The following is a 21,124-nucleotide window of genomic DNA, read 5'->3' as shown; positions in this document are numbered from 1 at the left end:
ACTGGACTATCATGGGGCTGAATTATACTGACCCCTGTGGGAGCATGTAGGGGGCACATAGGACACGAGGGGTGGTTAGCCCACCATCTTCCCACCCATCCCCCCGAGCTGATCCCCAAAACCATGTGCGCACCAAAATCAGCTGCCTGCCTGCCACTTTTAAACAAATAATGAACAATTGATTGAGTATATTACCAGACCAATTGACTGGAGCAGTAAGCTGTTCGTATCATTAAATAGTTGGCATGGGAAGATGGGTGAGAGTGGGCTTCTTTCAAGGGTGCCTTGTGCAATTGGGACAATCCCACATCCTCACCCCATGATGATACTGCCTCCCCCCACCCTTGCTCCAACCTGCCTGGCCTCCAAAACTCATCCCCCCCTCCCTGGGCTTCTCGATCCCACCCATCCGATGCTTACCTTCCAGCAGGATCCACGTCCTCTTCACCCGTTGGCCTCCTTGCTGTCCCAGCAGCACCTGCTCCTGAGCTAGGTGCAACTGGGACTCCTTCGATTGGCCAGCAGCCCTTGAGGGCAGGACTTTCAGTCCAGTGAGGGAACCATTTAACTCACTGGCAGCTCATTATGGCTGTTGGCCAACTCTTGCAACTAGGGGGTGAGCAACATGCTCCCCCCCCAAATCCAGCCTATTAGTTCAAATCCCACCATGGCAGATGGAGAATTTAAGTTCACTGAATTAATTTTTAAAATCTGGAATGAAAAAGCTGGCATCAGTTCTGGTGATCATTTACTACCAGATGATCATAAAAACTCACTTAGTTTATCCTTTAGTGAAATAAATCTGCCATCTTTACCCGGACTGGCCTACATATGACTTCAGACCCACAGCAATGTGGTTGACTCTTAAATGTCCTCTGAAATGGCCGAACAATCTACTTGGTTGTATTCAAGAAGGTGGATCGCCACCACCTTCTCGATGCGATTATGAATGGACAATAAATACTGACCATTTCATGTAAGGGGATAAATTACAATGACTTTATGCACTGGAACTTTGAATTGAGGGCTAGAATGAAAAGAAAAACATTCTTGGTTTTCTTTTTTTCAAATTTAGAGTACCCAATTATTATTTTTTCATTAAGAGGCAATTTAGTGTGACCAATCCACCTACTCTGCACATCTTTGGGTTGTGGGGGTGAGACCCATGCAGACACGGGGAAAATGCGCAAATTCCACACGGACAGTGACCCAGGGCCGGGATCGAACCCAGGGCCGGGATCGAACCCGGGTCCTCAATGCTGTAGGCAGCAGTTCTAACCACTGCGCCACAGCCACCCTGCTTCCTTGGTTTATTACCTGTATGGGTCGTACATGAAATTAGTTTGGGAAAGCTCAGCCTAGTTCCAACTATACTCAGGCCAATAGCCCAAAATTGGACATTAATTAGCAATCTCGCCAAAGCGTATTCAAAAGGAAACTGTCTATTAGTGTGAGAAGAAGACTAGGGTGGCATGGTAAACTTAAGAAGGATAGTAGGGGGCTTGAGTGGAGCATAAACGGGGAGATGTGGGAATAAGGATGATCAAACCATTGAGGGAGATATTTTTAATTGTTCATGGGATTTGAGGTTCGACAGCATGGTCAGTTTTATTGTCCATCCCTAATTGCCTTGGAGATGGTGGTGGTGGTGAGCCATGCCTTGAACTATTGCAGCCCATCTGATGTAGGTACACTCGCAGTGTTGTTAGGCAGGATGTTCCATGATTTTGACCCAGCGACAGTGAAGGAATGGCGATATAATTCCAAATCAGGATGGTGTTTGGCTTGGAGGGGAAATTGCAGGTCGTGGTGTTCACATGTATCTGCTGTCCTTGTCCTCCTAGGTGGTAGAGATTGCGAGTTTGGAAGGAGCTGTCTAAGGAGCCTTGGTGAATTGCTGCAGTGCATCTTGTAGATGGTACACACGGCTGCCACTGTGCATTGGTTTTGGAGGAAGTGAATGTTTAAGATAGTGAAGGCGGCACCAATCAGATGGGTTGCTTTGTCCCGGGTGATGTCGAGTTTCTTGAGTTTTGTTGGAGCTGCACTCACCGAAGCAAGTGGAGACTATTCCATCACATTCCTGACTTGTGTTGTGTAGATGGTGGATAAATGTAGGAATGGGAATATGGTGGTGGTGGAAATGGAGAAATGGAACTGATGGAAGAGTTTTTGAATATCAGATCACCTTACAATGCTGGTGGGAGGCCTGGTCCATTCAGAGAGCTGGGCCTCAATAATATGTGGCAGGCTGCCTGTGAACAGCATATGAGCCCCAGAAGAGAAGGCCACTCTGAACTCTGAAATCAGGCAGCCTCTCCATCTCCACAACTGGAGAAACGTGGACCTGGAGGATATTATCTGTCTCAGTGTTTGGGGATCCTTTAACATAATAAAGTGCCCTGAGCTACTTCATCAACCAAAAATGAATATTGAGCCAAGTATGACACATTAGTATGTGTGACCTAAGCCTAGTCGAAGGGACAGGCTTTCAGGAGGATCTTCAAGGAGGGGAGAAAGACAACAAAGCGGATGGTTTTAAGGAGGGAATCTATCAAGGAGGGCAGCATGGTAGCGCAAGTGGATAGCACTGTGGCTTCACAGCGCCAGGGTCCCAGGTTCGATTCCCCGCTGGGTCACTGTCTGTGCGGAGTCTGCACATTCTCCCCGTGTCTGCGTGGGTTTCCTCCGGGTGCTCCGGTTTCCTCCCACAGTCCAAAGACGTGCAGGTTAGGTGGATTGGCCATGATAAATTGCCTTTAGTGACCAAAAAGTGTGGAAGTGAGGGCTTAATGTGGGTCGGTGCAGACTCGATGGGCCGAATGGCCTTCTTCTGCACTGAATATTCTATGTTCTATTATTGCTTTGAACAGTTGAGAGTAATTGTTTGACACATCATTGTGTTGAGATCATGGCACCACTGAAGATGGAGATGTGAAAATATTTTAGTTATAAAGTCATACTTGGGACATAGGTGCTGTGACAAAATCACCTGAAATGTATTAATATATATCTGCTTTCTGGATTTATCACCTTATCTTTGAGGATGAGTTAATATTTTTACTGATTGGTGTATACTAAGTTTGACTTTCCAACTTGAAACATTGCACTTTTGTGAGAGGAAAGGAAAAAAGGCTTGAACGTTAAAACATAAAATATAATTAGGAGTCACCATTTGATCCTTCAGCCTGCTCTGCCATTCAGTGAGTTCATGTCGGATCTGTTTGTGGTGTTACATCCAGTCTCCTATTTGCCCCCCCCTCCAATAATCCTTATAAATCAATAGATTTATGTTGAGACTGTTCATGTCCCTGGGGCAAAATTATCAGCCGACTAGTGCTTCACACAGCACCCTAGAGATTGTCTAACCCAGGGGTCAGCAACCTGAATATCAAGACAGAGTTATTTTTATAATTTCGTCAAAAATGGCGTATCTCAAGAGCCACAATGTTGTTATTCAAATACCAATAATGTAAAAGAACAGAGACAGATTTCAACATTTTAAAGTTTTTTACATAATTGTTGTTAATTGAATGATACTTTCTCACAAGTGCAATGTTAATAAATGTTTTAAAAAATGAAACGAGTCAGTTAATTGTGATGTCATGTGAGAGTACTTTTAAGACATGGATGTTTAAGCAACGTACCTTTAAGAAAACAGTGATGTCAGAGAGTGGGTGGGGCTGAGGTCAGGTCAGCCATTTAGCAGTTTAGTTTTGCAGGTTTTTAGTTTCAGTTTTGCAAAGAGCTGGGTGTGTGTCTGTTTTTGCAGTGAGCTGGATCTGCTGTGATCTCTGCCATGAAAGACTATCTCTGGATCATTTGGGTGATTTAAACTTATAATAGTGAAGCCTTTAACCTGATGTGATTTTGTTTAAAGCTGTTAAGTCTCTTGGAAGTTTGAAGGAACATTTTAAGGAGTTATTTACTGTTGCAACATTTTCTGAGTTATCTTTGAAGTAAGGGGTGTTAAGAGATCCAATGTTTATTTGAGATGTTAAGTTGAGTTCATGGAATAAACAGTGTTTTGTGTTTAAAAACCCACGTGTCCATAATTGTAATCCCGCACCTAGGGAAAAAGCCACGTGCTCAGAAAAGCAACAAATCCATTTAAGGGAGAGGTTGGTTGAACTCCATGATACATTTTGAGGTTTTGAAAGCGCCTCGCCCGTAACAGTGATCAAAATAGGTTCAATTGATCTACGGTCAGGAGCTGCACACGTCCGTAATGAGCCTGGTCTAACCACTGACCTTTACAGTAACAACATTACCTCTTTTGATTTATATCCTGTCTACCCCCTAATGTAACCCAGCATTTCTTTTTACTACCCATCTTTCTTATGGGGTGATGATTTCCAAAAGCTGTTTCCCTGACAGAGATCCTCAAAGTTCACCTGATTTTGTAGATCTCAAAAAATCCACTTATTTCTTCTTTCATGTCTTTGAGGTCACTGGAGTACACCCTGCTAGCCCAGGTGTCCTGCTAAGTATCTGGGTGAAACTTCAGTTTGTCATTTTTAACATCACAGCTTCAATAAAATGGATTTAAGATCTTTGTTAAAATAGTGGACAGAGGAGCTTCAGGGCAGCCTATTGTTGTAATGTGTAGTTAACTTTTAGGTAATTATGATCTGGAATGCACTGTTTGAAAGGGCGGTGAAAATAGATAGTATTACAAATTTCAGAAGACATATATAGCTGGATGAGATTTCTAAATTCTTCTAAATTCTTGGAAGTGCAGGGTCGGATTAGGACAAGTCAGCATGGATTTAGTAAGGGGAGGTTGTGCCTGACAAACCGGTTAGAGTTCTTTGAAGAGATAACAAATAGGTTAGACCAAGGAGAGCCAATGGATGTTATCTATCTTGACTTCCAAAAGGCCTTTGATAAGGTGTCTCACGGGAGACTGCTGAGTAAAATAAGGGCCCATGGTATTCGAGGCAAGGTACTAACATGGATTGACGATTGGCTGTCAGGCAGAAGGCAGAGAGTTGGGATAAAAGGTTCTTTTTCGGAATGGCAACCGGTGACGAGTGGTGTCCTGCAGGGTTCAGTGTTGGGGCCACAGCTGTTCTCTTTATATACTAACGATCTAGATGACGGGACTGGGGGCATTCTGGCTAAGTTTGCCGATGATACAAAGATAGGTGGAGGGGCAGGTAGTATGGAGGAGGTGGGGAGGCTGCAGAAAGCTTTAGACAGTTTAGGAGAGTGGTCCAAGAAATGGCTGATGAAATTCAACGTGGGCAAGTGCGAGGTCTTGCACTTTGGAAAAAAGAATAGAGGCATGGACTATTTTCTAAACAGTGACAAAATTCATAATGCTGAAGTGCAAAGGGACTTGGGAGTCCTAGTCCAGGATTCTCTAAAGGTAAACTTGCAGGTTGAGTCCATAATTAAGAAAGCAAATGCAATGTTGTCATTTATCTCAAGAGGCTTGGAATATAAAAGCAGGGATGTACTTCTGAAGCTTTATAAAGCATTAGTTAGGCCCCATTTAGAATGCTGTGAGCAATTTTGGGCCCCACACCTCAGGAAGGACATACTGGCACTGGAGCGGGTCCAGCGGAGATCCACACGGATGATCCCAGGAATGGTAGGCCTAACATACGATGAACGTCTGAGGATCCTAGGATTATATTCATTGGAGTTTAGGAGGTTGAGGGGAGATCTAATAGAAACTTACAAGATAATGAATGGCTTAGATAGGGTGGACGTAGGGGAGTTGTTTCCATTAGCAGGGGAGACTAGGACCCGGGGGCACAGCCTTAGAATAAAAGGGAGTCACTTTAAAACAGAGATGCGGAGAAATTTCTTCAGCCAGAGAGTGGTGGGTCTGTGGAATTCATTGCCACAGAGGGCGGTGGAGGCCGGGACGTTGAGTGTCTTTAAGACAGAAGTTGATAAATTCTTGATTTCTCGAGGAATTAAGGGCTATGGAGAGAGAGCGGGTAAATGGAGTTGAAATCAGCCATGATTGAATGGTGGAGTGGACCCGATGGGCCGAATGGCCTTACTTCCGCTCCTATGTCTTATGGTCTTATGGTCTTATGGAAGTGAGAAATGTGCATGCTATTGAGTAAGAATGAGAAGTTGGTATCATTGGAAAGATCCTTCAACGAGTTGACACAAGCAAAAAGGGCTGAACAGCCTCCTTCAACTCTGTAAGATTCTATGATATAACTTTGCTTATTAATTTGTTACCAGCTTGCTCATGCACTTTCAACCCAGTAGTTTACAGATACACAGGAGTGCGTGTCTTGGGGATCCGGATGAAAACCTAAAATGTGAACTTGCAGCTCCAGCCCAGTTTTGTAACTATCCTCAGCCACCTTGGTTTGCAGGTCTACAGGGAAAAGGGCGAGGGAGCAGGATGAGCGAAATTCTCTTTCAGAGAGCAGACATGGACATGACAGGCCAAATGGCCTCCTGCTGTCCTGTAACTATTCTGTGATCTGCTGAAGCTTTGATTTTAACACAGCCCACCAGTTTCAAACGCTCGGGTCCATGGCACTGCTGATATCCTGCTTACCGGCTCCTGCGTCATTCCCACCAGTTTAGTGCATGCAAAGGTAATGAGTGCCTGGGCGTTGAAACAACTGAGGAATCTATGAGGCAGAGGCTTTCAACCTGCTCTGCACCTTGTCATCCCCAAAACACGCAGCAAGTTAAAATCGAGACTGCACTTAATTTATTGCACTTATAAAAATTAATGTGCTGATAAAATGCTTTTGTGCTTTTCACAGTAACTTCATTGCAGTGTTAATGTAAGCCTACTTGTGACACTAATAAAGATTATTATTATTAAAAAATAAAAGACTAAAATACTTGCAGGCTTTGTGATGACAGTATACTCTGAACCATGTTAAATATGGGCATTGTTCTCACAAAAAGCTTTTAAAATGTGGTCTCCGAGGGCAGCACGGTGGCGCAGTGGGTTAGCCCTGCTGCCTCACGGCGCCGAGGTCCCAGGTTCGATCCCGGCTCTGGGTCACTGTCCGTGTGGAGTTTGCACATTCTCCCCGTGTTTGCGTGGGTTTCGCCCCCACAACCCAAAGATGTGCAAGATAGATGGATTGGCCACGCTAAATTTCCACTTAATTGGAAAAAATGAATTGGGTACTCTAAATTAAAAAAAAAATGTGATCTCCAGTGGGAAACGAGGTGCAATTCCCACCGGGTGGATCTGCAGGATCTGGTTTCCAATCCACCCACATTTGAAAGCTTTTTGGAGCCGAGGTGATTCGTGCTGTGGGACCCAAAGAAGCCGGCAAGGCGGATCCTCAGAGATGGGAGTGCCGTTTAAATAGGATCTCAGAGTAACACTACAGCACCCCCACATACATAATCGCTGACAAGGCCCCCCCTCCCTCCCCCCAATTGTTAGCAAGGACACCCCTTCAGGTCCCCCCACAATTCGGACCCTGCCCCTTGGCAGCACAGAGCTACTGTTTTTTCTAGGAAGGACTTCTGAACAAAGAAAATCCCAGCAGACAAAAGAAAACGGTCAGACAGAGCACCTGGTCTGTCTAGGAAGCATTTAAGAGCAGAAAAAATGCCACTATGAAAACACTGCCCTTAGAAACAACACCTGCTCAAGTTAGAGTTAATGGACTGTGAAGAGTTTTAAAAACAAACAAAGCCCTCCTTTGAAATAGCCTGGACGTATCAATCAAGAGGCTTATAACAGGTAATGGAGCGCGATATTGATTGTAATCAATGCAGTTCAAAGCTTTTAGGCTTCTCAGCAAGCCTTGAAAAAGCTAAAGGGAAATTACGTTGAATGTGAAAAAAGTTTCAAACACTAGGGAAGACATTTACCTTCAGCTAACAGATCTTTGAACTTGGCATGCTGGGAGAGAGTTTAAAGGTTTTCGAGGCTACGGAGGGAAGACTTGTCATACAACCCCCATCCTTGGAAAGACCCACCCTAAGCCCTTCCAGCCCAGCCCAAGCCTCCTCTGACCTCCACCTCCCCTGAGGGACCCCTCTTGACACCCTGGAGGTAAGTATAGACAGGGTACACGCCCACTTGCTCCCACTCAGTGTTCCTGGCACCTGGTTCCAACTTTTAGGGACCAGTAGTGATTCGCACCTGCAGGACTTCCAGCTGGGGATGGCAGCATCCCAGGAGGCCGCTGCATTCCACTTCAATCTCGCTACTGAGATTGAAATGGATGCTAATGAGTTCTGATCAGGTTCTCACTGTTTCTGGACGAGCACCTGATCCCACCAGGGGGAGCAGGCCCGGAGTCTCGTGACGGGTTTGACTCCCACCGAGAATCCTGTTTTGAGCCTCACGCCCGATTCAACAGGCAAGTGGGAAACCGGGTGGGTTTAATGGCCCTAGAGAATTGCCCCCTATGTGTTAAAAGCTACGCCTGCAAATTTAGATATTTTGTTTACAAGACCTTTGTGTCTCAATTCATGAAGGACGTGTGGCAAAAAAAGTCACAGTTAGGCAGTGTTGTGTTTTTCAGGGATGGTGTGAATTGTGTCCAATTCCAGCCTTACAGTGTGACAGAGAAGAACATTAACATGCTTCACAGCGAGAATCAGACAGAAAGAAGTTACACAGATAGCTTTGACAGCTGGGTTCAACCACATGACTGTGCAGCACTGAGCCTACAAGCGGCCAATCGTCAGGTGGCAGCAGGTGCGTACCCCATCATGTTTGTGTTTGTTCTTTTCTTCTCTTGTATTCTTTCAACTGGAGGGGAAATTGTTCAGCTGGGTAAATGCCAAGCCCTTAATTGTTAGCTGCATCTACTAATAAACGGATTCTGTAAACATTTTATATGGATTTATTCAGCATTGGGGTTAGAGAATTAGGTGGATATTTGCTGTTCCTGCAGACACCATCAAATTACTAAGTATTTACGGTGCAGAAATAGGAACTTTGGCCCAACAGACCCATGCGGATGTTTATTTTCTCCCACCCTCTGCTTTCTAACAGTGTCAGCAGTTAGACCAGTGACGTGGCAGTTTGATTTATAAATATACTGTATGTAGAGGCTTAGTAATGCCTTGTGCACACATGCTCTCCCTTTGCAAGTAGTGGGTTTCTAATCGGATGCAGGCTTTTTGGTGAGGCACAGAGCAAATATCGGTTGTCTTGCCACGTTGGTGAATACCTAGAAATAGAGGAATTAGAAGCAGTCCATTAGAAATAGAGGAATTAGAAGCAGTCCATTAGAAATAGAGGAATTAGAAGCAGTCTATTAGAAGCAGCATTAATTGCTAGACTATAAACCTCTAAGCAGTGGCATGGGTGGTGAAACAGTCCTTCATAGAACATAGAACAATACAGCACAGTACAGGCCCTTCGGCCCACGATGTTGCACCGAAACAAAAGCCATCTAACCTACACTATGCCATTATCATCCATATGTTTATCCAATAAACTTTTAAATGCCCTCAATGTTGGTGAGTTCACTACTGTAGCAGGTAGGGCATTCCACGGCCTCACTACTCTTTGCGTAAAGAACCTACCTCTGACCTCTGCCCTATATCTATTACCCCTCAGTTTAAAGTTATGTCCCCTCGTGCCAGCCATTTCCATCCGCGGGAGAAGGCTCTCACTGTCCACCCTATCCAACCCCCTGATCATTTTGTATGCCTCTATTAAGTCTCCTCTTAACCTTCTTCTCTCCAACGAAAACAACCTCAAGTCCATCAGCCTTTCCTCATAAGATTTTCCCTCCATACCAGGCAACATCCTGGTAAATCTCCTCTGCACCCGCTCCAAAGCCTCCACGTCCTTCCTATAATGCGGTGACCAGAACTGTACGCAATACTCCAAATGCGGCCGTACCAGAGTTCTGTACAGCTGCAACATGACCTCCCGACTCCGGAACTCAATCCCTCTACCAATAAAGGCCAACACTCCATAGGCCTTCTTCACAACCCTATCAACCTGGGTGGCAACTTTCAGGGATCTATGTACATGGACACCTAGATCCCTCTGCTCATCCACACTTTCAAGAACTTTACCATTAGCCAAATATTCCTCATTCCTGTTATTCCTTCCAAAGTGAATCACCTCACACTTCTCTACATTAAACTCCATTTGCCACCTCTCAGCCCAGCTCTGCAGCTTATCTATATCCCTCTGTAACCTGCTACATCCTTCCACACTATCGACAACACCACCGACTTTAATATCGTCTGCAAATTTACTCACCCACCCTTCTGCGCCTTCCTCTAGGTCATTGATAAAAATGACAAACAGCAACGGCCCCAGAACAGATCCTTGTGGTACTCCACTTGTGACTGTACTCCATTCTGAACATTTCCCATCAACCACCACCCTCTGTCTTCTTTCAGCTAGCCAATGTCTGATCCACATCTCTAAATCACCCTCAATCCCCAGCCTCCGTATGTTTTGCAATAGCCTACCGTGGGGAACCTTATCAAACGCTTTGCTGAAATCCATATACACCACATCAACTGCTCTACCCTCGTCTACCTGTTCAGTCACCTTCTCAAAGAACTCAATAAGGTTTGTGAGGCATGACCTACCCTTCACAAAGCCATGCTGACTATCCCTGATCATATTATTCCTATCTAGATGATTATAAATCTTGTCTCTTATAATCCCCTCCAAGACTTTACCCACTACAGACGTGAGGCTCACCGGTCTATAGTTGCCAGGGTTGTCTCTGCTCCCCTTTTTGAACAAAGGGACCACATTTGCTGTCCTCCAGTCCTCTGGCACTATTCCTGTAGCCAATGATGACATAAAAATCAAAGCCAAAGGTCCATCAATCTCTTCCCTGGCCTCCCAGAGAATCCTAGGATAAATCCCATCAGGTCCCGGGGACTTATCTATTTTCAGCCTGTCCAGAATTGCCAACACCTCTTCCCTACGTACCTCAATGCCATCTATTCTATTAGCCTGGGGCTCAGCATTCTCCTCCACAACATTATCTTTTTCCTGAGTGAATACTGACGAAAAATATTCATTTAGTATCTCGCCTATCTCTTCAGACTCCACACACAATTTCCCATCCCTGTCCTTGACTGGTCCTACTCTTTCCCTAGTCATTCGCTTATTCCTGACATACCTATAGAAAGCTTTTGGGTTTTCCTTGATCCTTCCTGCCAAATACTTCTCATGTCCCCTCCTTGCTCGTCTTAGCTCTCTCTTTAGATCCTTCCTCGCTACCTTGTAACTATCCATCGCCCCAACTGAAACTTCACACCTCATCTTCACATAGGCCTCCTTCTTCCTCTTAACAAGAGATTCCACTTCCTTGGTAAACCACGGTTCCCTCGCTCGACGCCTTCCTCCCTGCCTGACCGGTACATACTTATCAAGAACACGCAGTAGCTGATCCTTGAACAAGCCCCACTTATCCAGTGTGCCCAACACTTGCAGCCTACTTCTCCACCTTATCCCCCCCAAGTCACGTCTAATGGCATCATAATTGCCCTTCCCCCAGCTATAACTCTTGCCCTGCGGTGTATACTTATCCCTTTCCATCATTAACGTAAACGTCACCGAATTGTGGTCACTGTCCCCAAAGTGCTCTCCTACCTCCAAATCCAACACCTGACCTGGTTCATTACCCAAAACCAAATCCAACGTGGCCTCGCCTCTTGTTGGCCTGTCAACATATTGTTTCAGGAAACCCTCCTGCACACACTGTACAAAAAACGACCCATCTATTGTACTCGAACTATATCTTTTCCAGTCGATATTTGGAAAGTTAAAGTCTCCCATAATAACTACCCTGTTACTTTCGCTCTTATCCAGAATCATCTTCGCCATCCTTTCCTCTACATCCCTAGAACTATTAGGAGGCCTATAAAAAACTCCCAACAGGGTGACCTCTCCTTTCCTGTTTCTAACTTCAGCCCATACTACCTCGGAAGAAGAGTCCCCATCTAGTATCTAACCTAATAATAAAACCCATTGGTCTGAGGTAAGTACCATATTTTATTATATTATTATTATTTTTTATAAAAAATTTAATTTAGTTGTTAGCCAGATCTTGGTAGAAAGTTAGAGGAATGGCAGGGAAGGGAGTGCAATGTTCCTCCTGCAGGATGTTTGAGGTGAGGGATGCAGTTAGTGTCCCTGCTGATTTTACCTGCAGGAAGTGCTGCCATCTCCAGCTCCTCCAAGACCGAGTTAGGGAACTGGAGCTGGAGTTGGAAGAACTTCGGATCATTCGGGAGGCAGAAGGGGTCATAGATAGCAGCTTCAGGGAATTAGTTACACCAAAGATTGGAGATAGGTGGGTAACTGTAAGAGGGACTGGGAAAAAGCAGTCAGTGCAGGGATCCCCTGCGGTCGTTCCCCTGAGAAACAAGTATACCGCTTTGGATACTTGTGGGGGGGGGGGACTTACCAGGGGTAAGCCATGGGGTACGGGCCTCTGGCATGGAGTCTGTCCCTGTTGCTCAGAAGGGAAGGGGGGAGAAGAGCAGAGCATTAGTAATTGGGGACTCTATAGTCAGGGGCACAGATAGGAGATTTTGTGGGAGCGTGAGAGACTCACGTTTGGTATGTTGCCTCCCAGGTGCAAGGGTACGTGATGTCTCGGATCGTGTTTTCCGGGTCCTTAGGGGGGAGGGGGAGCAGCCCCAAGTCGTGGTCCACATTGGCACTAATGACATAGGTAGGAAAGGGGACAAGGACGTCAGGCAGGCTTTCAGGGAGCTAGGATGGAAGCTCAGAACTAGAACAAACAGAGTTGTTATCTCTGGGTTGTTGCCCGTGCCACATGATAGTGAGATGTGGAATAGGGAGAGAGAGCATTTAAACACGTGGCTACAGGGGTGGTGCAGGCGGGAGGGATTCAGATTTCTGGATAACTGGGGCTCTTTCTGGGGAAGGTGGGACCTCTACAGACAGGATGGTCTACATCTGAACCTGAGGGGCACAAATATCCTGGGGGGGAGATTTGTTAGTGCTCTTTGGGGGGGTTTAAACTAATGCAGCAGGGGCATGGGAACCTGGATTGTAGTTTTAGGGTAAGGGAGAATGAGAGTATAGAGGTCAGGAGCACAGATTTGACGTCGCAGGAGGGGGCCAGTGTTCAGGTAGGTGGTTTGAAGTGTGTCTACTTCAATGCCAGGAGTATACGAAACAAGGTAGGGGAACTGGCAGCATGGGTTGGTACCTGGGACTTCGATGTTGTGGCCATTTCGGAGACATGGATAGAGCAGGGACAGGAATGGATGTTGCAGGTTCCGGGGTTTAGGTGTTTTAGTAAGCTCAGAGAAGGAGGCAAAAGAGGGGGAGGTGTGGCGCTGCTAGTCAAGAGCAGTATTACGGTGGCGGAGAGGATGCTAGATTCATAGTCTTTCCCAATGCATTTGTACATAAATGGTGTGAATTTACAGTCAACCCATACAGTTTGGATTCTTCTCATACTCAAACCAGTGTTAGAATTCCCCAGTACTTACCCAAACTATCCAGGCAAACAGAGCAGCCATTTTGTGCCAAATTTCTGGTTTTAGTTTGCTGCAAGATTGGTTTTGTAGCTCAGTACATATTTAGAAACAGTAAGAATGTTGCGAATACATGTGCTGGTACTCAATCGGCTCACTAGTAATTGGCTGATTTAATGCACAGCATATGTTAGGCTCATATTGGAAAATCCGACTTGCTGTTGACAGAATACAAATGTGTCTGAAACAAATCTGCTGCTTCCAATTGCTGCTGAGCGGGTGTAACATTGATTTGGAAATGCTTAGACGTTAGTTGCTGTGTTGACATTGTCAGGTAGAAGGTACGATCTTTAATTTTAGATTGTAACAGTAGCATTGTGTTGAATTTTTTGAAGTGACAATGGAGATTTTTAGTGTAGGTGTTGAGTTCCAGTGACTTACAGAATTCTGACAGAGTGCTGCTATGGAGTGCTCGACCAAAGGGGGAATCCATCACTGCAACTGTGATTAACAGCGGCTATGAGCAAGCAATGATGATAAATCTTGCCCATTTATGAGATTTTAGCATGCATAATGAGCCATCTGGCTTGACCACGTTCATGGCTGGAAGACCTTTTAGGTTGAGGATACAAGTAATATAACGGTTTAGATTTACCAGAATGTTGCCTGGTATGGAGGGCATTAGCTATGAGGAGAGGTTGAATAAACTTGGTTTGTTCTCACTGGAACGAAGGAGGTTGAGGGGAGACCTGATAGAGGTCTACAAAATTATGAGGGGCATAGACAGAGTGGATAGTCAGAGGCTTTTCCCCGGGGTAGAGGGATCAATTACTAGGGGGCATAGGTTTAAGGTGCGAGGGGCAAGGTTTAGAGTAGATGTACGAGGCAAGTTTTTTACGCAGAGGGTAGTGGGTGCCTGGAACACGCGACCGGAGGAGGTGGTGGAAGCAGGGACGATAGTGACATTTAAGGGGCATCTTGACAAATACATGAATAGGATGGGAATAGAGGGATACGGACCCAGGAAGTGTAGAAGATTGTAGTTTAGTCGGGCAGCATGGTCGGCACGGGCTTGGAGGGCCGAAGGGCCTGTTCCTGTGCTGTACATTTCTTTGTTCTTTGTTTTGTTCTTTGGGTGCACCAGACTGAATTGATGTGCAGACACCGCTCGTAGGCATGGCTTTTCTGTCTGCAAAGGACTCAAGTCATTCCGTATTACATTTAAGCTTGCACTCATTTTGCTCATGTATTTATGGAACTCTGTTTGAGCACGAATATGAAGTAACAAGTCTCACATTGTATTGCCACGAGTTAAACAGCATAGTTCAGTACCGGCAATGGTAAGTCACAGACACAGGGGCCTGGATTCTCCATTGCAGCGGCAGCCCAAGAATTTCCTGACGGCGTGCGACTGCCCACAATGAGAAACCCAATTGGCCAGCTGGCGAGACGGAGAATCCCAGGGGCGCACTGCACCAGAAATCTGGTGCGGCGGGATGGAGAATCCCGCCCAAGAGCTGTTTCTTAATATCTCACGAGTAAATCTCCAGCGCTGTTGCTCAGATAAGTTGGAGGAGACACTGAGGCAGTGCATCAGATAATATTAGAAGAAGGGAGAATTTAGCAAAGAGCCCTCGTCTGAAAGTGTAGGATAGTGGAGTAGTAATTCCGAGCCCAAGGCTACTGATCCATGAGACACAAATTCAAATCTCCATGATAGCTGGACAATTTAAACATGATTAATTAGTAAAATAAATGAGGAACGAAAAGCTAGTACAGTAATGGTGACCATGAAGCTGTCATTAAAAACTGTCCTGGTTCTCTGATCTTCTTTAGGGAAGGAAATCTGCTGTCTTTATCCAGTCTGGCTTATAAACGTTACTCCAGAGCCACACAAATGTGCTTGACTCTTAACTGCCCCCCTTTGAAATTGTCTAGCAAGCTACTCAGTTGTATCTAAAACTAACATTCTGGGCACGATTTAACGGGGAAAAAAATCAGAGTCCCATTTTGGGCAAGTATATTGGGGTGTTTCTCGACGCTAATGACCCCACTGTCATGGGGACTCTGTTTCTTTATGCCTCATCAGGGAAAGCCCCGCCAAGACTGTACTTACCTCCATTTTTAAGCCCCCGATCTCTCAACCAATGAGAGGAGAGCTGGGAGTTTCACAGTTTAAAACAGTGGGAGGACAGCCTGGAGCCTTGGCCTAGTCTCCAGGGAGCAGTCGCGGAGGGCGGAGCAGTGAATATAAATCAACTTACCTCGGGGATTTGCGGCCTAGTCTCCAGGGAGCAGTCACGGAGGGCGGAGCGGTCAGTATAAAATAATTTACCTCTGGGATTTGCGGCCTAATCTCCAGAGAACATTTTTGGAGGGTGGTGCGGTGAGTATATAAAGTAACTTACCTTGGGGATTCGCGGCCTGATTGGCCGGTAGGGAATCTGCACTAAATTTGAAAAAGAAATTGAAAAACTAGTTAATTAATTATGTAGAGGGGTAACTAAACCAGAGGATGGAGATTAGTGTATTCATCATTTAATATTTATAATAAGAATCTAGCGTCAGAGATCATAGAGTAACTGCAACTTAATTTAATAAGTATTGGTTTCAAATTAATTAATTAGTGATAGAAATGTCAGTCAGAGGGGTAATGTGCTTCACCTGTGAGATGTGGGAAAGCTGTGACGCTTTCAGCGTTCCGGACACTTACATCTGCAGAAAGTGTACCCAATTGCAGCTCCTCACAGATCGCATGGTTCGGTTGGTGCAGCAGTTGGATGCACTTAGGAGCATGCAAGTGGTGGAAAGCATCATAGACAGGTGTTTTAGAGATGTGGGGTGGGATTCTCCGTTCTGTCAGCCCTTTTTTAAGGTACGGTGCTTCCCCGCCGGCAATGGGATTCTCTGTGTCCTACAGCAGGTCAATGGGGTTTCCTGTTGTGGCCACCCCCACGCCGCCAGGAAACCTGCAGGTGTGGGTGTGCTGGTGGCGAAGTAGAGGATCCCGCCGACAGAGAATCTCGCAGGTGGTCACACCCAAGGTGCAGGCAGATAGATGGGTGACTGCTAGAAGAGGCATGCTGAGGACTTCCGGTTGCGGCTATGCAGAGCTAAGTCGCACGTTCGGCAGCTTCTGCTTGGAACAGACTTTTGGGCTTGTTTCAGGGCACCCAACGGCATTTTTTCGACATATCCCGGTATGGGAAGATGACTGCAACATTCCCCCGACAGTGTATGGCTTGGAGCAGGAGCAGGGCGACTAAAAAAGTGGTGGTGAAGCCAAAGAAAGTGCGAGGGAAGAAGAGCAAGATGGCGGTGGGCGGGGACCAGGCAGCGTCGATGCAGTGGGCGCAGGAGCAGCAGGAGGTTATCCAGCGCTGCTTCAGGGAGCTCAAAGCGGACCTGCTGGAGCCGATGAAGGCTTCTATTGATAAGCTGCTGGAGACCCAGACGGCCCAGGGGGTGGCGATCTGCGAGGTCCGGCAAAAGATCTCAGATAACGAGGACGAGATCTTGGGCCTAGCGGTAAAGGTGGAGGCGCACGAGGCGCTCCACAAGAAATGGCAGGAACGGTTTCGAGGAGATGGAGAATCGGTCGAGGCGGAAGAATCTGCGGATCCTGGGCCTCCCGGAGGGGCTGGAGGGGTCGGATGTGGGGGCCTATGTGGTCACCATGTGGTCACCGTGGGCAGCACGGTAGCATTGTGGATAGCACAATTGCTTCACAGCTCCAGGGTCCCAGGTTCGATTCCGGCTTGGGTCACTGTCTGTGCGGAGTCTGCACATCCTCCCCATGTGTGCGTGGGTTTCCTCCGGGTGCTCCGGTTTCCTCCCACAGTCCAAAGATGTGCAGGTTAGGTGGATTGGCCATGATAAATTGCCCTTAGTGTCCAAAATTGCCCTTAGTGTTGGGTGGGGTTACTGGGTTATGAGGATAGGGTGGAGGTGTTGACTTTGGGTAGGGTGCTCGTTCCAAGAGCCGGTGCAGACTCGATGGGTCGAATGGCCTCCTTCTGCACTGTAAATTCTATGATCTATGATGTTAAACTCGTTGATGGGAGCGGGGTCCTTCCAGGGGCCCCTGGAGTAGGAAGGGTCCCATAGAATGCTGGCGAGGAGGCCCAAGGCTAACGAGCCGGCGCGGGCGTTGTTGGTGCGGTTTCATCGGTTCGCTGATCGGGAGTGTGTGCTCAGGTGGGCCAAGGATAGGAGCAGCAGGTGGGAGAACGCGGAGGTTCGAGTATATCAGGACTGGAGCGCGGAGGTGGCGAAGAAGAGGGCCGGGTACAACCGGGCGAAGGCGGTGCTGCACAGGAAGGGGGTGAAGTTTGACATGCTGCAGCCGGCACGTCTGTGGGTCACCTACAAGGACCGGCACCATTGGAGGCGTGGGCCTTTGTTCAGGCTGAGAATCTGGACACAAACTGAGGGTTGGGATGGGTGGTCGGACGTGGGGATGGTCGGAGATTGTTGTTGTTGTGTTACTTTTTGAAGGGGGGTTCTTTGTTCTTGTTTAGTTTTGGTTCGGTGTGGGTGGTTAGGGTGGGTTGGGCACTGTTTTGGTTGGGTCTGTCGGGTGGGCTCTTGGAGGGGGGCAAGTAAACGGAGTAGGGGGTGGATGGCCGGTAGGGGGGATGGGGCCCCGCGGGGGAGGGGGAGGCCCGAGTCGGGGGTGAGGGGACTGGGCCTGTAAAAGGAGCTGCGACAGAGGAGGTGGGGCCGGGCAGGTGGTAAGCGCGGGCTTTTTCCCGCGCTGGAGGGGGGCGGGGAAGAGCGGGTTTTTTCCTGTGCTTTGGATGGAAAGGGGAGGCGGAGAGCCTGCTGGTGGGTAATGGAGGGGGAGGGGAAGTCCCACAATGAGAGGAGTCGAAGGAGAGGCGAGAGCGGCCGGGGTCAGCAGGAGTCAGCTGACTTGCAGGAGTGCAATGGGGGGAGCAATGCAGCTAGGAGGGGTCCTAGCTGGGGGGTGGCGGGCTGGGGGGTGGGGGGGAACCGGGTTTCTGCTGGTATGGTCAAGGGGGAGCTGGAGCGAGTAGAGGGGGTTGGGACGGGGGTCTGCCGTCGTGGGGAACGGGCCGGGCGTGGGGCGCGGGCGCGTGGCTGGCCGAGGAGGGGCTATGGGTAGTCGGCGGGGGAGGGGGACGGGTAGCCCCCTGATCCGGCTGATAACCTGGAACGTAAGGGGGCTGAACGGGCCGGTTAAGCGGGCCCGGGTGTTCGCGCACCTGAAGGGGCTGAAGGTGGATGTGGTCATGCTCCAGTTGACACACCTGAAGGTGGCAGACCAGGTAAGATTAAGGAAGGGGTGGGTAGGTCAGGTGTTTCATTCGGGGCTGGATGCCAAAAATCGGGGGGTGGGAAAGAGGGTGTCGTTCGTGGCGTCGAGCATTGTGACAGACAATGGCAGCAGGTACGTAATGGTAAGTGGTAAGCTGCAAGGGGAAAGGGTGGTGCTGGTCAACGTGTATGCCCCAAACTGGGACGATGCGGGTTTTATGCGGTGCATGTTGGGTCGGATCCCGGACTTGGAAGTGGGGGACCTGATAATGGGGGGGGGGACTTTAACACGGTGTTGGATCCGGCACTGGATCGTTCTAGGTCTAGGACGGGTAGGATGCCGGCGGCGGCTAAAGTGCTGAGGGGGTTTATTGACCAGATGGGAGGGGTGGACCCTTGGAGAATTGCAAGGCCGGGGGCTAGGGAATTTTCATTCTTCTCACACGTTCATAAGGCCTATTCCCGGATCGACTTTTTTGTTATGAGCAGGGCGCTGGTAGCGAGAGTAGAGGATACCGAGTACTCGGCGATAGCCATTTCGGATCACGCCCCGCATTGGGTAGACCTAGAGCTGGGGAAGGAGAGGGACCAGCGCCCATTGTGGCGCTTGGACGTGGGGCTGTTGGCGGACGAGGAGGTGAGAGAGCGGGTCCGAAGAAACATAGAGAGATACCTGGAGGCCAACGATAATGGGGAGGTCCGAGTGGGGATGGTATGGGAGGCGTTGAAGGCAGTGGTTAGGGGAGAGCTGATCTCCATTAGGGCCCACAAGGAGAGGAGAGAGCAGAGGGAGAGGGAGAGGCTGGTGGGGGAGATGGTGAGGGTAGACATGAGGTATGCGGAGGTGCCGGAGGAGGGACTGTTGAGGGAGAGGTGTAGACTCCAGGCCGAATTCGACCTGTTGACCACCAAGAAGGCGGAGGCGCAGTGGAGGAAGGCCCAGGGGGTGATTTATGAATATGGGGAAAAGGCAAGTCGGATGCTGGCGCATCAGCTTCGGAAGCGGGACGCAGCTAGGGAGACTGGGGGAGTTAAGGATGGGGGGGGGGGGAGTGTGGTGCGGAGTGGGGTTGGCATCAATGGGGTCTTCAAGGACTTTTATGAGGAACTGTATCGGTCTGAGTCCCCACTGGAGGAGGGAGGGATGGGCCGCTTTCTGGACCAACTGAAGTTCCTGAAGGTGGAGGAGGGACTGGTGGTGGGATTAGGGGCCCCGATTGGGTTGGAGGAGCTGGCCAAAGGGATAGGGAGCATGCAGGCGGGGAAGGCACCGGGGCCGGATGGTTTCCCGGTCAAATTCTACAAAGAATATGTGGACCTGTTGGGCCCGTTGCTGGTTCGGACCTTCAATGAGGCAAGGGAGGGGGGGGGGGCGTTGCCCCCGACGATGTCCCGGGCACTGGTTTCCTTGATCCTGAAGCGGGACAAGGATCCCCTGCAGTGTGGGTCTTACAGGCCAATTTCCTTGCTAAATGTAGATGCCAAGGTGCTGGCGAAGGTCTTCGCCACGAGAATTGAGGATTGTGTGCCGCAGGTCATCCACGAAGACCAGACTGGGTTCGTGAAGGGGAGGCAGTTGAATGCGAATGTGCGGAGGCTCCTGAACGTTATTATGATGCCGGCGAGGGAGGGGGAGGTGGAGATAGTGGAGGCGATAGACGCTGAGAAGGCCTTCGATAGGGTAGAGTGGGGGTACTTGTGGGAGGTGCTGAAGAGGTTCGGGTTTGGGGAGGGGTTAGGCTGTTGTACGAGGTCCCGATGGCGAGTGTGGCCATGAACAAGAGGAGGTCTGAGTACTTTCGGTTGCATCGAGGGACGAGGCAGGGGTGTCCCTTGTCCCCCCTGCTCATCGCGCTGGCGATTGAACCCCTGCCTATGGCACTGAGGGAGTCGAGGAACTGGAGGGGGCAGGTGCGGGGTGGGGAGGAGCATAGGGTATTGCTCTATGCGGACGACTTGCTACTATATGTGGCGGACCCGGTGGGGGGAATGCCGGAGGTAATGAGGATCCTCAGGGAGTTCGGGGATTTCTCAGGGTACAAGCTCAGCATGGGGAAGAGTGAGTTGTTTGTGGTTCACCCAGGGGACCAGGAGAGGGAGATTGGCGAGCTCCCACTAAAAAGGGCGGAGAGGAGCTCCAGGTATTTGGGGGTCCAGGTGGCCAGGAGCTGGGGGCCCTGCATAGAGTTAATTTCACGAGGCTGGTGGAGGAGGAGTTTAAGAGGTGGGACGCGTTGCCGCTGTCCCTGGCGGGTAGGGTGCAGTCAGTCAAGATGACGGTGCTCCCAAGGTTTTTGTTCCTGTTCCAGTGCCTCCCTATTCTTATCCCGAAGGCCTTCTTTAGGCGGGTCAACAGGAGCATAACGGGGTTTGTGTGGGCGTGAAGGACTCCGAGGGTGAGAAGGGTGTTCCTGGAGCGGAGTAGGGATGGGGGGGGACTGGC

At 48.6% G+C, this 21,124-nt stretch overlaps 1 protein-coding gene across 1 annotated transcript in view; it reads left to right on the top strand.

The window, feature by feature from the left end:
- The window catches only part of LOC140429958 (uncharacterized), a 234,301-nt gene that overhangs the window by 33,683 nt on the left and 179,494 nt on the right, over nucleotides 1–21,124 (top strand). The window contains exon 3 of the mRNA XM_072517548.1: nucleotides 8,481–8,656. Within this exon, the coding sequence (XP_072373649.1) occupies nucleotides 8,481–8,656 (176 nt within the window). The remainder of the gene's footprint in view (nucleotides 1–8,480; nucleotides 8,657–21,124) is intronic.

This window comes from Scyliorhinus torazame, chromosome 9 (assembly GCF_047496885.1).
Source record: "Scyliorhinus torazame isolate Kashiwa2021f chromosome 9, sScyTor2.1, whole genome shotgun sequence".
NCBI classification, from domain to species: domain Eukaryota; kingdom Metazoa; phylum Chordata; class Chondrichthyes; order Carcharhiniformes; family Scyliorhinidae; genus Scyliorhinus; species Scyliorhinus torazame.
Note: the sequence above shows the minus strand (reverse complement) of the source record. Positions and strands in the feature narration are given on the sequence as shown.